This window comes from Elgaria multicarinata, chromosome 6, assembly GCF_023053635.1.
Source record: "Elgaria multicarinata webbii isolate HBS135686 ecotype San Diego chromosome 6, rElgMul1.1.pri, whole genome shotgun sequence".
Lineage (NCBI taxonomy): Eukaryota > Metazoa > Chordata > Lepidosauria > Squamata > Anguidae > Elgaria > Elgaria multicarinata.
Genome location: NC_086176.1, coordinates 73,409,794 through 73,428,318, shown reverse-complemented (window position 1 = coordinate 73,428,318; position 18,525 = coordinate 73,409,794). Strand labels below are relative to the sequence as shown.

The 18,525-nt window shown below is 38.1% G+C and overlaps 1 protein-coding gene across 6 annotated transcripts in view; it reads left to right on the top strand.

Annotated features, from left to right (window-relative positions):
- CAST (calpastatin) overlaps nt 1–18,525 on the top strand; it is an 85,876-nt gene that overhangs the window by 9,858 nt on the left and 57,493 nt on the right. For 5 of the 6 annotated variants that reach the window (XM_063129580.1, XM_063129577.1, XM_063129578.1 and 2 more), the window contains exons 2-3: nt 4,066–4,125; nt 14,188–14,259. In XM_063129580.1, coding sequence (XP_062985650.1) covers nt 4,066–4,125; nt 14,188–14,259 — 132 coding nt within the window. The remainder of the gene's footprint in view (nt 1–4,065; nt 4,126–14,187; nt 14,260–18,525) is intronic. The other variant, XM_063129581.1, reaches the window with a different exon arrangement.

Here is an 18,525-nt window from a genome sequence, read left to right as displayed (position 1 = left end):
TTTTGCATACTGGTTAGTGATACTTCGATTTTTCTCCCCTATCCTTTGCTTTGGAACATTCCATTACTGGAGGACTCTTCATGGCTCTGCTCCAAAGATAATAGAAGTTAATAAGAGCTACCCTTTAAACAGTCTTCCCATCATGGGACTCTCCAGATATGTGACTACAACTCCTATCATCCTTAGCCAACATGGTCATTGGGATGATGGAAGCTGTAGTCCAACACATCTGGTGGGCACCACGTGGCAGGGCTGCTGTAGAAGAAAATGTAACATTTTCTGAACGTATTGAAATACAAGTTTTTCATGAAATTGTAACTTTAGTGTGGGTTATAACTATGTAATTATCCTAGCTATCAGTGTGTCATCTGTGGTGTGTGTGTGTTTATCAGTTTGACTTGAAGCATATAAGCCCTTTTGTCTTTTATGGAGGTCTGTGTCTTCTAATTTATGAGGTATGCCGTACAGATCAAAGTGGCTAGTAAAGAATATGCTTTTATGGCATATCACTATGCTTCTGTGAACTTTATTGCAAATGCTGATGAAAAATAAAATAAAACCACATTTCTGAGGAAGGTTGTATGTGCATGGCTCAGCTACTTAGTTCCAGTCTTTCTCTTAAGGGTTCTCCTGATTCTGCTGCGTTTACAAGTTGAGAAATTACTTTTTTGTATTTTTATTGATAGATATCTATTTTAGATACATTAAAATGAGTTTCTAATTAAACGTTGGATAAGGTCCTCCCTTAAACACAATAATAATATCAGTAGCCAAGAGAGATGGTGGACTTTGGCATTCTGCTGCTACACTTGCAGTTTTCTCCACCCAAGGAAAACTTAACACTTGCTTCATGGTTTGCACAGTTGTGGGGGTGGGGGAAGTACCTACAAAACATTCTTTTACTTGTGTCCTGCTGTTTGTTCAAGTATCTTACTGATATTAGCCTGAGCACCTTGTGTGCAGCTGTGGCATTGTGTGACTCTTTAGAGTTGCTCTTCTTGGAGCACAGGATGTAGAATCACAGGCTTGGAGCTAGTTTACACTTGAATGTTCAGGACTCCTTGAATCCAGTAACAAATGATGACTTGTATTTGTGAATGAGCTGCTGCAGATTCATCACTGCAGATAGACCTTTCCTCTCATCCAGTGTCAACTCAAATGCTTTATTTTTCAATGGAAAAAGTTAACACATTTTGTTGCTAGTCATCAGATAATGACAAATTGGGAGAAGTCCAGTCCTGTGGAACAATCTTTTCAATTAGGACTTTGTTAAGGAAGCATGGCACATTGGAACAGGAAGATAGCATATATTATTACCATTATTATTGCATATTATTACCAATAATATATGCATCTTATATAAGAGCCAGTGTGGTATAGTGGTTAGAGTGTCAGACTAGGTCTGGGGAGACCCAGATTCAAATCCTTTACTCAGCTATGAAGCTCACTGAATGACCTTAATAATAATAACAATAACAATAATATATTTATTTATTTGTTACCTGCCTCTCCCTCTGGATTGAGGCGGGGTACAACACAAATGCAAATACCATAAAATACATATAACTAATTAAAACATTTAAAACTAATATTAAAAGCAGCACATTATTAAAAGGCATCTTAAAATTCAATTGGGTCAGTTGCCCAATCTGTTGGACTGATATAGTCCAGATAAAATGGGGATGGGAAGATGTACACAATATTGAACTTCTTGGGGGAAAAGGAAGGATAAAAATGTCATAACAATACAGTGGGTATAGAAGAAGTATTATTTGAAAGTACAGGTATTGGGTATGCTAATTAGATATCTAGGTTTTGTGTGCTTGCAGAAGATCAAGTAGGTTTATGACGTGATTTCATAATGGTTGGAAAATGTTAGATTAAAGACCACTACAAATACCTTTTGAAGCACTACACCTACTGTACTGTCAAAATTATTTTAAGAGCACAGGTACACGGTAATTCATTCCCCCCTTTTAATTAGAGCATTAGGCACCAATTTAGCTGATTAGAGAGTCAGGGACATAATTTCTAAAATGTGGGCTTGGTGTTTTTAGGCATTGTTGCAATGAGAAATCCAATGCTTCCTTGACAATCATTCATACAGGAGAGTGTTATTGTGTTGTTGTACTTAAGCATCTTTGCTACCTGTGTTCTAAGCTAGTTGAGTTGAAAGAAGTCTGCAGCTTTGCAAGTGCTAAAAAAATGTTAGGCAGTTAATTTTGGTAATTCCATAGAAATAAAATTATCATTTTACAGCAGCCTAATATATTGGCTTGGCGATTTGAGAATATTTTCTTATCGTCCCATAGTAAAGGGCCATCTCCGTTGTGGCACCCATATTGTGGAATACCCTGACACAGAAGGTATTGTGTTCTTTTTTTAAAACGTACAAATAGGTAATTAAAATACAATGCAATAAAAACAATAAAATAAATATCAAAGAAGTGGATAAAAACAATTGCAAATAGCTATAAGCTTCATTGAAGTCACTAAGGTCAAAGGCTTTTCTAAAAAGGAAGGGCTTCACACTGCATTGGAAAGTCATCAGGGAAGCAGTGAGACAGGAGTTCTAAATCCAGGTGCAGCAGCCTAAAGGCCCTCTCTCTTGTGGGATACGCAAGGGGCTCTCTTGATTACCTTAATGTGTGGGTAGTCTCATAGTGGAGTAGAGGACCTTACAGGTATCCCAGTTCCAAACTGTATAAGGTTTAAAAGTCATGACCAGCAGTTTGAATTGTGCCTAGAAACAATTGGGGGGGGGGGCATCCGTCTCAGTCCATCCTGCAGGCTAATTATTCCTGACTCCCCATGTGAGTTTTTTTTATTATTATTTTTCCACCTTTTCTCTTCTTTTATCTTTCCCTGCCCCCAGTATTTTAACTTGTGTTTTCATTCTTGTTAATTTTCAATCATCTGCCTTGGACATTTCTCTTTGAAAATGCAAAGGTGGGATAAAAGTGTTTTAATGAAATGAAGTGGTAGTTACTTCAGGGCCTTTCTGCATTACATGCATAAAACTGTTGAAGTGACATAATATAAGGGCCTTTATGACACACTGGCTTGGACTAATATAATGAGATTTATTGCAGTTGATCAGTGGAATTGTTCTTGCTCTCATGCCAGCCTTATTTATAGTTCAAGTTATAGAAACTGTGGGCGTTATGAGATGAGTGTTTTATTGCACGCTCGTTACTGGGCACTCACGGATTTTTGTGGGTCCTATTCATGACGTTGTCTGCGTCCTGCCCATTCTAGCCTTCTTTGCACAACAGAGAGCTTCGGCTATTGGGCAGTATAAAAATGTAATAAATAAATAAACAAACAAATAAAGACACTGGTAAATCTGAATTGTTTGAAATGGAACTTGCCGCTATCTCTTGCTGTGTACAGGAGAAGCAGTGTGATCAAAACAGCTCACTGAATGGGCCCCATGCATGTTGTTTATGTGCAGGCAGATAAGCGCTGGTAAGCAAACACGATTTCCCCCTGTGTGATGACGCTCTATTTGTTTAATGTGAGGAAATGGACCAAGTACTGACCAAGCTTGCACTATAGTTTTATTGGCTCAGTTTGGACGTACATCTCTTAGGGCATTAAGCCCTTGTGATCTGTCCTCATATTGCCCCTTCTCAATGCACCATGAATGAAGACTTCGTAGGTCAATTAACCATAGTTTCCTGTTACATTCAGATTGGAAAACTATAGTTATCAGGCTCAGAACAAACCAGGATCTGAAACCAACTTCAAACCATGATTTCAGAACCTGCTGTCCCAAACTGGGTAAGGATACTTTTCTGGTTCAGATGTAATGGGAAACTATGGTTAATTAATTCAAGAAGTCTTCAGTTGTAGCACACTTGGGGAGGGGAGGTGCAAGCTCCCTGTAGTGGATCACATATTGTTTTTGAGAATGGGTTTGTGCAATATAGGGTAGGGATTTCTGTTCAGGAAATACAAGCCCATAGCTCCAGAACTAGCTGTATAGTTCTCTGGGTCGTGACAGTATTTTGGGCAGATCTTTAGTTTGTGCCTGTTAACAGTATCCCTTTTTATTTCTTACAGCATGGTGATAAAAATGCAAGTGGAGCTGCAGGAGATAAAAAAGGAGCAGAAGCAGCAGAGGTAACTATAAAGCATTATGTTACAATTATAACCGAATGGATTTCACTATTTTATTAATAAAATATATTCCTAGAAAGTTCAAGGTGGCTAGCAAACACAAACAGACATATAAAACACTCTCTATTTTTGCAATGACTTCTAATTGCTTTATATATATATATATCTCAAAAAGCTTACTGTTGAAGACTTTCACTTGATTCATTTTTCACAAATAGGTAATTATTATTATTATTTATTTTGAATATTTAATAATAATAATAATAAGGCTTTATTTGTCATTCCGTAGGGAAGCTAATGAGTGACCAGGCATCATTGTATAAGTCAGGGGTTGGGAATCTGCAGCCTTACAGATTTGTAGGACTCACAACATCCATCAGCCCCCCAGCATGGCCAACAGTCAGAGGTGATGGAAGTTATAGTCTCAACAATATCTGGAGAGCCACACGTTCCCCACCCCTGGTATATAACTAACACAGTGACAGCAATTGCTTCTCTAGGCTTTAATTCTATAGATATTTTCCCAGTGGAGTCTCTCCCACTCTCATTATTAGCACACATTGGAGACAATAGAAAATGAATATAGAATATCTGCATTATGTTCATATATAATGTGGAACTGGGTAATGTTTTATTATATTAAAAGAGCATGCAGGTGAGGGGAGTTGAACAACTCACTTAATGTACATTGTCCCAGGCACTTTCTTCCCAGCCTGGCTCTTTCCCTGTGTCAGAGCTGATTGGAGGGGGGGGGGGGGGGAAAGTTCAAATGACTTGGGTAGGTAAGCAACCTTTAATGTCAAAATCCATGCACATATCATGTCTAGCTTGGCCCTTAAAATTTATAGGTGAATTGCTTCTTAGGATCAGACACTTAGGCTGCAATGTAATGCACATTTACCTTAGAAAGCAACATTAAATATAATGGGAGTTTTCTTCTGAGTAAGGATGCGTAGGATTGCACGATTAAGCTTGCAATCCTAAACACACTTAGTAGTAAGTTATGTCTCATTACACTCAATGGGACTAACTTCTGAGTAGACATGTGTAATGTGATGTAGGCAAAATAGTTCAGGGGTCAACAATTTCACTTGCTATGGCAAGTGTTCAGATGGCTGTTGGTGAGTGTGATGTGCCCAAGGCTTCTTCCCAACTCTGGAGCTACAGAATGGTGGAATGATGCTTGACCAGTCCCCACTCTGAAGAAGCCTACAATTTGTTTTGAGATTGTAAGCCTATGCGGCAGAGTCTTGCTATTTACTGTTTTACTCTGTACAGCACCATGTACATTGATGGTGCTATATAAATAAATAATAATAATAATAATAAGGGCATTTGGAGCAGCTGGGAAGCACAGAACCAAAACAAGTCCCTCTTTCTCTGCTCCAGCTCATAGACACTTAGCTTGGCTCTGTGCTTCCCTTCTTTTCTTATTGCACAGAATCCCACAAGCATGGAAGCAGGTGATTGTCCCTGAGCTTTTGCTGGGTATTGGAATTACAGCTTAAAGCCAAGGACAAGACCCCACTCTTATGGGAGGGGCATGGTCTTCACAGCCGCAGGGTTTTATTTGGCTTTATCACCAAGGCTAATTTTGAAGGACTGCGTGTGTATCTAAATTTTAAAAATAAATAACATTTGGAAATATAGTAAGGTGCCTCTTGCCTCGTTCAGAAGACACCTTAAAATACGTGGTTAAAGCCATGGTTTAAGGTGTCTTCTGATTGTAAGCCTATGCGGCAGGGTCTTGCTATTTACTGTTTTACTCTGTACAGCACCATGTACATTGATGGTGCTATATAAATAAATAAATAATAATAATAATAATAATAATAATAATAATAATAATGAACACGGCCCGGCTTTCTGGCTTAACCACCATGGTTAAAGCTGTGGTTTAAGGTGTCTTCTGAATGGGGCCTTTTAAAAAAGTATTTACTCCGTTATTTAGCACTTTGTAGGGTATCATAAATTAATAGCTGTCTCTGTCCCATAGAGTTTATAATTTCAATGTCAACAGTGTGGAAAGGCAACAGAAGGTGAGGAAGAAGAAAGATACAACAGAGCAAACAGCTTTGTTTAGAGATACCTGTCTAGGACACTGAAACTGAGTTCTCTTGAGTTCAAAAGAGCAGGAATCTGACATTACAGCCACACCAGCCATCATGTCACTTAAATCTTGGTTGTGTCTTTTGAGACTTCCTGAATGAATGGCGATTTGCTTGTAAAATGATCTCTTCTGCCTTTTTATTAGACAGATGACTAAGTATCATATTGCCTGCAGAACAAGGGCTGTTGTAATACATCCTTTCTGGCTCTGTCAACTCACTTCTTTCATTGCTTAAGCCTTTTTCAGCCTTCCTGCATAAAGCAAGGTGTTGTGCTGAATTCCTAGTCCCTGAAGATGCAGAGACTGGAAATGCATGAATAAGTGTTCAAAGACAGTACTGTATTATTGCATTACCTATCAGCTGAACTCTGTGTGTATTTAAAAAAGTCTTCTAAGAGCAGTGGAACTCTGTTTATTTCCAAAATACCTGGAAGCATTTCCATGGTGCTGAATGTGTGTGTGTGTGTGTGTGTGTGTGTGTGTGTGTGTGTGAGAGAGAGAGAGAGAGAGAGAGAGAGAGAGAGAGAGAGAGAGAAGACAATATACCATTACAAGGGGTTCACCAGAAAGGTGGCTGCAAACATACTTCTGTATTCCTGGTGACTTCCCACTAGTGAAGTGGTGAACTAGTATTCTTAGCTCTGATCACTTGTTATTGTTGGTCAGGAATGGGGACTGTTGGCACTGCATTTGGTTTCTGCTTCCTACTTTTCCAGTCTCCTAATTCTGCACTGTGAGAGCAGGCAGTCCCCTGATACGGATGGTACTTACATAGTGTAGTAGTACATACATGCACCATAGATACTTGAAGTGTCTCTCTTTTCTAAGTCAAGTTTTGAACAATTCATGTTGTGTTCATTCATTTTACATTCATTCCTGGAGAAGTTGTCTTTAATATATACTTTTCATTTGAATAACTTAAGCATGTTATTTTTCCACCTTCTGAACCTACCTTCCCTGCTTTATGCCAAATTCTGCTCCTTGATTCAGAAAGAGAACATTTTGTGGTAATGGTGGGAGTGAAGGGAAAACAATTCTAGTTAGGTCATTTCTTTTCCCAGCCTCATGTTGAAAGGAGAGAGTTTTAGGCCATAATTACTTGAAAGGTTTGGGGCCCAGTTTCTCATGGTATATATTTTATCTATAGAATTTGCTAACTCAATTTACTCTCCTAAACCTTTAATAAATGACTACCATCCTAATGTAATGATGAGTAAACACATAAAGCTAAGGAACTGTTTTAATGATGGTATGTTGAACAAGCAGAGACTAACCTGGTTTGTGCAGTCAAAACAGCCCACTGTGGCTTCTTGGTGGGCTGCAGCATCAGCCACACAGGTTTTGAATATTCAAGCCCCAACTGCAGCTTGTCATGTCTGCTGAACCCTGGGACTGTGGGTTTTGTGAGGGTTAAACAACCCTCACATAATCCATTGTCTATTGTTGAGGGTCGTTTAATCCTCACTTAACCCATGATTGCTGGATTTGGATGACCCAAGAAGTTGTGGCTTGAAAATGGCCACCTACACATGCCACAATCCACCGTTTAACCCTTGCATTAACCCTGACTGGGTGTGCATGACCCATGGTTGGGGGTTGAATATTCAGGATGGTGCCTTTGGGCATTGTGGCTCATTGTGGCTCAAATAAGCCATGACGAGTCACAGCATGTCATGCGAACAGCCACACCAACAAACCATGGTTAAAGCAAGACAGGATTTATAAACCAATTTCAAACCATGGTTTTAAATTGAGGTTGTTGTTTTTGTGAAAAAAATATAGTTTATTGTTTGTTAGGGCTTCAGTCATTCAAACAAATCACAATTAAATTAAATCCTGGCTTATCATTATGTCTGAACCAAGCACAATGCAGTGTTTTGTGATGTTGGTACATGCTTGCTGGAGCACTTTTTAAAATGTGTCAGTGATTTACACTATAATATTTTAACTTGATGAAAAGAGTAGTAATGATGGCTTCCAAGAAAACATTGGGGGAAATGCTACCTAGAAATTAATAACCAGGTTCACAGTTTTGTTGGAGGAGTTATCCTAAACTGTAATAATGCTGAAAGCCATAAATGAGTCATGAGTTCAAAAATGATGCTGCTATATAATTATTATTTTTTGTTGACCATGAGAATGCAGGAATTTTCTTTAATGTGGAACTTGGTGCAGAAACTGGTTTGGGCTGTCGGTCTTATTATTGTTTTGAGCAACAGGGTAAGATGATCACGTATGGATGCAAACCAGGTGTATACAGTTAGGGTTGCCATACGTCCCGAAAACTTGGGAATGTCACGGTTTCCAAGCATTTCTAAAATGTCCCGGCCAGTCAGTCAAGAATCCCGGATTCCTGTTCCAGCCGGCCAGAGAAATTCCAACCTCCAAAACGGTGCTTTGAGCCTGCTCAGTGGAGTGTAAGTCTCCATATTGAAGCCTCCTCTAGCTTTTGAGAACTAGTGGAGAAATGTAATTTAGTGTCATTTTTCTCTGTTTGTTTGCTTAAACTGTTCTCTGCCTATTATTTATTTGCAGGTGCTTAAGTACTTTAGGCTGCAATCCTATTCATACTTACCTGGGAATAAGTCCTATTTAACTTAATAGGATTTGTTTCTGAGTCGACACACATAGGATTGCAGTGTTAGATAACTAAAGCTTAGATAGCTTTCTTTCTTTCCCTAGACATTTACATATTGCTCAGTTTTTTTAAAAAAAAATTCTAGCCCCCCACCCCCAAATTGTCCCGGTTTTGTGGATTCAGAATATGGCAAGCCTATATACAGTAGTCATACAATATTAAAGGTAATGAACATGAGGAAGAGTCAGATGAGTGAGCTAGCCTTCGGAGATAAAAAACAGGTTTCACAAATGTTTGACTTGCAGAAAAATGCTTTAAATATTTTCATTTATTATAGGAAGTTTTATACTATCCTTCAATAGAAATTCACGGGGTGGTTTACATAAGATATGTCTTCTAAGACAGTTCATCAGCCCCATCATTAATTATAATAGCCATCAAATTTATCAAAGTTGGCATGCTTCTGTGATACAATTGTACTGTATCAAGTGGGAGGTCTTCAAATATTTTTGGGATGTTTGTCTGATAAGTAATTTTTATAGGAATTTCAATGCAGTTATTAAACTATTTTAAATTCGTTGACTAATAATAATTTATGTAACATTTGGGGTGCAATCCTAGATTCACTTACTTGGGAATAAGCCCTATTAAACTCATTGGATTTACTTTCAAGTAGACATTAATAGATTGTACTGTTACTGCCCAGTCCAGCCAATGCTAGGCACCTTGAAGCCTCATTAATGTCAATGGGAGACAAAACCACTGGGACTATAAAGTACTTAACTTTGGCTGGATTGTGCTCTTAATGTTCTACAATGTTTTTCTTATTTATTTGGCGTCCTCACACCTTTGTGAGTAAGTCATTCTCATTCTACAGACAGAGATTTTTTTTTTTTATATAATTTTTATTCATTTTCAACACTATATAAACATAGATAAACATTACCAAATATAACTAAAACAACACAATAAGAAAAAAAAATAACATCAAACATCTGTTACATACATCTTGAATAAATGTTGAGTACAATATCAAAAGCTATTACATATACCTTATCAAACTATAACATCTTCGCTCTTAACATAAAAGTGCACCCCCCCACCTCGGGATCATTCTTGAGTCCAAAATCTAATCGTTTCTTCTGCTGGTGGTTTCCCACTTCCCTTAGTAAACACAAACACTAGGAACTGTTTCCAAATTCCTTCGAACTCATTTATTTTAGTTATGCCTTTTCTCCACTTAATGTTACATGTCAATTTATCATTGATGGCTATATCCCATACTTCTTTATACCATTCTTCAATAGAATATTCCCCTTGGATCTTCCAGTTCCTAGCTACCATCAACCATTCTACAGACAGAGATACTAAGCTTGAGAGATAATGATCAGTCACTTACCCTTCAAATGTTACAGAGATGTGGGTGGTGTTACCCAGTGAATCCAGGCTGATGGGTGAGAAGTGAACCCAGATCTCTGAAGTACATATCCAACTTGCTATACATTGCATGTATATATTTTCTATACATTATATGCAGTGTTCATATTTTCTAGCAAGCGAGTGTTGATACCACAGTGTTGCTAATTGCCAATGTTCTACATTATTATGCTTTTCAACATCTATATGAAAACATTGGGAGATGTCATTAGGGGATTTGGAGTGAGGTATGAGTATTCGAGAATGGAGAAAATATGAAGGTGCAATGAAAGCAGACTTAATAATTCACAAAATATCTTCAGTTGATATGCAAAACAATGCCCTGGTTTGCACGATCACTTCAGCCCACCATGGCTTATTTATGCCATGACAAGCTGCGGTGCTCACAGGCTCCAGCTGCAGCTTGTTGTGTCATCCAGATCTGGGTGGCAATAACCTGTAGCTTGTTAAAGGGTTATTGTTTCCCCCTCCAACTAGCCATGCCACCTAGGTTTGGACACCAGGCAAGCCCTGGCATCACCCTAGCTGATAGTTGAATATTAAAATGGCTGCCAGTATGTGCTGCAACCCTCTGTGGCTTAAATAAGCCATGCTGGGTTGTTGTAATGATGTATGGATCATCCCAGGCAATTTATAGAAGTATTCAAGAGAGAGACTAAAGCACTGGGAAAACTTACTCTATTTCTGGAGTTTCCAGACAGTGGCTAGCCTTGTAATAGAAGGATCAATCAGTCAGGGGAAATCCAGCTGAGATTCAGCTCATGGACAGAGGGGAATTTCACCATTAAACGCTGGCCAATTCCTCACCTCAGTGAAGTGAGCCAAATGGTGAATAGGAGCAACTTCCTCTTGGTTTCTTGGATTAACCAAGTGACAGCCCTGTTTTATAATTGGGAAGGAGGTTGCTTGAGATGTGACGTCTTGCTTTTCATGTTATAGAAAAGGGAAGCCCTTAGGAATAAGAATTATTTAAGAGACAGAAAGGTGGGAGTTTTGGCTTCCATCCATGTAGTGCATTCATTTCTGCTGTGATTGCTATGTGTAATGAGGCTGTTCAGCTGACACAGACATTTATTGGGTGTTTTGTTGGATGAGCAGCATAGCTTTTCTCATCCATGTACCAACACTTGTTTTGTTTTTATTTTGGGGTGAGGGCTGCTTTTTCTTCCCATACTGCAATGCACCTCTACATCACTTAAGATGGGGCTGAACAGCAGTGTTGCTGTCTTTCTCATAGTAAGGCTATACTTTCACTTGTATACACAGTGAGAGAGATCAAAATATATTGTATTGCCGCTGGGGCATGTGCCAACTGTTTTAATGCAGAAAGACTCAGCTGTCTAGTTAGCTATTTGCTCATATGTCTGGGGGCAATGATCAACTCATGCTGGCTGTGACCTGCTGAACCCACTGCTAATACCACTCTGTATTACACGGGTGTGAAACTAGCAAAATGTTTTTGTTGGATGGCATTTTTGTGTGACTTAAAACGATGGAAATGCAGTTACGGTTTGCATCAAGAATAGCTAAATAATGGGAAAATGCATGTTTTAAAAGCAATGCTATTATAGCAATACTGTTTTTGTATCTAACACTTACATCAGCAGTTGAAGAGTGGGACTGTCTGAGGCATTTTGCACATTTAAAGCTTAGAAACCCAGGGCTAGGGTTTCTTGCAAAAACGGGCTTTTAAAAAATATGTAGCTATTGCATTATAACAATCACAGCATAATGATTTTACTTAATTTCATCTCGAATTGTGTGGGCTTTATTTAGCATCTGGAAATTCTTTAGATAAGAATTTATCTAAAGGAGAAAGCTACATCCATGTGCCCAAATATGTAGGATATAGCACTAGTCAGAAAAGAGGAAAGTTTGCTTTGTAAGGCTATTGGGACTTTGTAGGGCAATTGGAAAGCAAGTAGCCACCTATTTAGATGTCTCAATGAGAGAGATGGAGGTCAAGAGATGCATCCATGTCCCTTGTCTCAAGGAGTAATATGGTACTTGGGCTGGATAACTTTAAAGAGGCCTTAGCAAAGCCTCCCAGTTGCTCCCTTCCCTACTCAAATGTTTATGCTATTTGGCATGGGTTGAGCAGAATTCCCATTGTGTATGCCAACTGACTACTGATTCATAAAAAAAAAAAAAAAAAAAACAATAATCAAGGTTTACTGCACTTATAATTTACCTTGCAAATATTGCAGCCATGAATTTGCTTAGATATGAAAATGACAACACTGCAAAGTGCTTTTTGTTTTTGACTTTCCTCAGTTTTACAGGATTAATTGCCTGGGACCACAAACAGTAGTGTGGGCTCTTGACACAGTGCCATCTCATGGCAACGTGATAAAATGCATGTATTTTATTATTTTTCATATGCAAGTTGGTTTAACATCCATATTCTAGTGTCATCGCGATTGGCTTAAGTTGGCTTAGAGGATATGCATGCAATCCTATACTCACTGATTTGGAAGTAAGTCCCATTGAACTCAGTGAGATTTACTTATGAACAAACGTGTAGGATTTCACTGCAAAATGTGCTTGAATGAGGTAACTCAGTTCAAAACATTCCTAGATGAAGTAGAAATGATGCCCACTTTAGTTACGTGGAAAATTTCTTGTAGTTAATTTCTGGTAGTTAAGTTGTTTCTAGAAAAGGAAAAAGAGAGTGTGATGCAGTCGATTCTTCTGGCACTTTCAGTAGTCTTCAATACATCATTGATCACAATTTATTGAGCTAACTGTATGAATTGGGTATGTCACAGTGCATGACAGTGGTTCTGCTCCTACTCAAAACATTCTCAGAAGATGGCACCGCTGAGTGACTCTTGCCCTGCCTCATGAGAGTTCACATTTCTGGTACTACACTGATCACCAATATTTAATATCTTATGTGAAACAGCTAGGAGAGATCTTCTGCCATTATGGAATACCACATATTCTCAATATATTTATTTTTTGCCATGCCCATAAAAACTCAATTATTGCCTCACTTTATATTTTTCAGTATGGCTTAATTGAGATCATGATTTGGAGGAGTTGTGCTCCCTCCTTTCCCTCCCCTTGTATAGAGTTTCCTTTTCCATTTCCTTTGTAGCACTGATAATTTGCCATTATGTCTGAATCTACAAACCATGGGTAGAGTTTGCCCTCCAAACATGAACTGTTGTTTTTATATTTTTTGATGTTTTAAAATTTTGTATACTTTTTAATGTCCACTGTTTTTAACTTTTGTAAACCACCCAGAGAGCTTTGGCTATGGGGCGGTAAACCACCCCATAATAATTACCCACCTCTCCCTCTGGATCAGTGCGGAACAACAATAAAAATAATATAAAATATATAAAACTGATTAAAAACATATAAAACTAATACATTCTTAAAATAACAGCCAGACATTTTAAAATTTGACTAGGTAGGCCTGCCAGAAGAGATCGGTCTTTATAGCTTTTTTTAAATCAGAAAGATTGTTAAATTGGCAAATCTCTCCTGGCAAGCCATTCCACAGTCTGGGAGTGGCAGAAGAGCCTGGATTTCACTGACTGTGTTGGGAAAGCCCTTGCCATAGTTCGCTGATTCAGACAGCATGGCAAACTGTGGTTCGTGCTAAACAAGAAATTGAGAGTGAAGCCATGGACAAGAACGGAGAACAGAGGATGGGTAGTAATCAAGCCTGTGTTTCACTTGTGTGAGTGTACCATATGGTATACACACATCTTTGCATCCCAGGACAAGTTGTTATCCAGGATATGCATATTCACGCTTCCAAATAAGATCTAGCTTAGCGGACTAATTTTAACCAACTGCATGAAAATGCTGGCTATTATTCAGTTTGGGTGGGGCCGGTGGGAAACTCCAGAAATGGAATCCAACATCTATCTTTTTGAAGCATTTTTACTATGTCATATATATTACTTTCATTTTTTTTATTCTACAGAAGAAACCTGCAAGTACTGGTATCACTGAATCTCCTAAAACAAAGACAAGTGGTACATCTTCCATCAGTAAGGTAAATGGAGTGTTTATAGATCTGTTCATCTTCCTAGAAGCATGACCAACAAATGCATTGCCAATGCTGTAAACTTAAACACTTACGCTGGTGTTCTCTGCCTACAGTGGCTGTTTATTGTCTCAGCAAAGACATCATTGCATCATGTTTTGGGATGTGCACTGATGCAGCAATTGGTATGCTCTGTTCTAGATGTACCAGGGCTAGCAACATAAGGAGTGCTATGCTGGATCAGACCAAGGGTCCATCTAGTCCAGAACTCTGTTCACACAGTGGCCAACCAGCTGTCGTGCTGTGTAAGTGTATGTGTAAAATATCCAAACCCTTGGGGGTATTTGGAGATGCTTGCATCTTTTTGTCCCCTAAATTTCTCTCCCTCCCCACCCTGCCTTGGCCACAAAAAAAGAGAAATTGCAACTGAAAGGAAGTCTGTCAGGTGCTATTCTTGAACAACGTGTGTGAGATAAAATGAAATTTATGTGGAATTGCTTGGTCATTTCAAAGTTTTAACTATGTGTCCTATAAGTTACTCTTGATGGGTTTAATTTGTAAATGTGAGATAGTGTTGTTCAAACAAAATGCTGGAATGAGTGGTACAGCAGCCCATTGAAATGCTAATATTTTCTGTGACATAACCAAGGTAGATGCGGTGTGTATGTGTATGTGTAAAATATCCAAATTAAAAAAAATGCCTATTTCATGTGGCATTAAGGTTCAAATTTGTTTTAAGAAAAGTTTTAATATATATATTTTCTTTGTTTTTTGAAATCGAATGCACCATTATTAGACACAAATCAATCCCCATTAAAAGAAGTGATTATGTTCAGGCTTCTAAGTTGGATCTGAAAAGTAAAAGCATTTGTAACTTACTGTGATGAGCCCTGGGGTTCATGGATCTTGCCATGGGTAACTTGTGCTTTTGCTGTCTTCTTTGTAACATGGCATTATCCTTAATGAATGTGCTTAAAGGAAGCCAGGGATCACAGTACACAAATAAAAATCTTTGACTGGCTTATTGTAGTCGAAACAGAGCAAGTTATTTTGATATGTAACTTGCTCATGTTTGCAACTTAATTGAAGACATAAAAACTAGTGTTTACCATACTGAATAGAATATAAGCAAAGCAAGCATGCTGATTTATTAACTTTCCATAAAATTTTAACCAAGGTTTCTGGTTTATTAAGGCGGTGTGATGGGTTCTTGGTATTTCATAGAACTATGTGTGAAAATACCCTGCACTGAGCTAATTTTTGTAGTCTTGAATCCTAGTATAAAACATGCATAGATGTGCATCTATCTTTTATGCATCACTTCCTATATAGGACAGGATAGTTGGCCCTTTCTCCAAGAGCGCCATGGACACATTAATCTAGCTATTACTGCACAGATCACACTTTAGGAACTGAACACAAGAGTAGACACTATAATTCTATGCATCCAAATAACCACTTAACAAAACTCGTTCTGGGCATAATATGTGATATTAGGTTAAAGACATGTGATTTCATAGAAATTGTTTTGTTGCCCAAGGGCTATATACGGCTCACCCTAGGAATAGTGGTATTTTGGTTCTAAACTACACTGGAATGGATAGTACCTGAATTGGGGAAAACGTGTGTGTGTGTGTTTTAAAAAATTGTGCTCAGGTAGTCAAATTATATCCAGTTTAGTTGCAGCAGCATGAGCTGAACAAGATTACTAAAACTGGGAAGTGGTGCAGAGTTTTGCATTGTGATATATAGATTAAATTATTTCAGTTAGTGGAATTAGTATCAACAAACTAGTGCAAATCCTGTGTCACTACAAGGGCTAGTTTCCAATTTTTTTGAATGTTTACACTGTTCAAGAGTCACTTTAAAACAAAAATGGGCAAAATTGGTCTGGTAGATCATACAATACTGTATTCTTCTATAAGATTCCAAAACCTAAGATGTTTTTAGGATTGCTACTTTATGATTTGTTTATGAAGACCTCTTACTGGTCACTCAGCTGTCACTTTACTGCTCCATCCCTATCATAGCTTTACAACACAAATAATTGTTGCAGCCCTTCTGTCTAATTCCATATTCTACTTACATTTAGAGGTTTTCTTATCCTTTTTGAATGAATGGGAATGTCCATAATTTCAAACTGATAAGGATTGTAACATTTTAAGTTTTTGCACTTGTTTATGCGCCTTCCTATATATTGTTAGTTTTAATATTATATAGAGGCAACAGAAATTTAGCTCTAGTTTTAAAGTGGCTTGTTCAGTGTTTATCTGTTTTACATCTGTTACTTTATAGAAGGCAACATGTAAAAAAAGGGAATTAAAATACAAATCTGCCATCTTTGATCCATCTTTTAAAATACTATCGACCTCTACATTGACTGGCAGCAGCTTCGTATATTACACAAATAGTATGGGAAAACCGAAGCACCTTTGGCTGTGTTTGGATGTCTTGTTCAAGCAAAGTTTAACACGTCAGGAATGAGCCTGGATGAGCCTTGGGCTTCCACGCTCCCCCCCCTGCTTCTACTCCACTTTGTGAGAAGAAGATGGGAAACTTTCATTTCCAATTGCCATTGACCACAGTTCAGTGTGTGGTCCAAACGCTAGACTATGGTTATTTTAAAACTATTATTATTGCATTTATATCCTGCCTTTTTTCTTAGTGTAAGGAACCAAAGGTAGCTTACATGACCTTTCTCCTCTCTAATGTATCCTCACAACAAACCTGTGAGGTGGGTTAGGTTCACTGGCCCAAAGTGAGCTTCATGGCCAAGTGAGGACTAGATCCCAGGTATCCTGAGTCCCAGTCCAACACTCTCACCACTACACCACACTGTGTTAACTATGGTTTGTTTAAACAAGTCAGCTTCATGGCTCATTGTTTGTTTTAAACATGGCTGGGCCCAGTTTAGACTTATTGAGGTGGCCGCCTCAGGTAACTGATTTGGCGTGTCAGGGAAAGGCAGTGAACTGTTAGTTATGGTGGTGGAGAGGATGGTTACATTTTTCCTAATAGGGAAGGGGCAGATTATTGAATATATAAGTTGATATGTTTTTGTGTTTAATATTTTCCTTTGATGTTATACTACTGTAACAAATTTTGCGGTTCTAACTGAATCCAACAAAATCTGTTCAGTAATACATTTATTTATTTATTTTATAGTGTTTAGCCAAAGTGTTGTTGGCTAAAAGGAATGCTATACAGAATCATTTTATAGACAGTAAAATGACATTGTTAGTGTGTTTAATTTAAGTGCGACATTTTTTAAAATATAGTGGTCTTTTTCTGTGCATTGTGGATTGAGATAAATTAAATGTTTTTTCTTTAAATATCCAGAATATCTGTTTTAAAAGGCACTTGGTGTATTGATGGTCATGGTGGTTTTATACAGTAGGCCTAGTATGTTGAATGTTTCTTGATATTTAAAGCAAGGAAGGGTCTTGTAAGGAGTCTAAGGTTTCTGTGCCCACAGATTTTCTTGCTGAAAAAGTAGGAGCTGTTAAGAACGGATTTAATTCTTTATGTAATGCATCTTATTTATTTATTTATTTTTATATTTTTTCACAATCTAGTGATCCCCAGATATTATGGACTTCAACCCCCATCAAATCTAGCCAGCAGGGCCAGTGGTCAGGAATTCTGAGAGTTGTAGTCCATAACATCTGGATGGCCCGAAGTTGGGGAAGGCTGGTGTAATATATTCAAAAGTACTAGATGAGGAGTGAAGCTAGGGTGACCATATGAAAAGGAGGACAGGGCTCCTGTATCTTTAACAGTTGCATGGAAAAGGGAATTTCAGTAGGTGTCATATGCATATATGGAGAACCTGATAAAATTCTGTCTTCATCACAACAGTTAAAGGTGCAGGAGCTATACTAGAGTGACCAGATTCAAAAGAGGGCAAGGCACCTGCAGCTTTAACTGTTGTGATGAAGAGGAAATTTCACCAGGTTCCCCATATATACAAATGACACCTGCTGAAATTTCCTTTTCAATACAACTCTTAAAGATACAGGAGCCCTGTCCTCCTTTTCATATGGTCACTCTAAGTGAAGCTGATGTTGACCACATGCTCTATTCCTCCCTCTTATGGAAAAGCAAATCAGCTACTAGTATCCCCACTTGAAGTTCTCCTAGTGCCTTGTATTATCCTTCAAATAACCTGGCCCCAAATCTAGTGCCTTGTATAACTTTGCTAAGTTCATTTATTGGCCTCAATAAATCTTGGTGATGCAGCAATACTGACTTCTTGGATCAATGTTGTCCATTGCT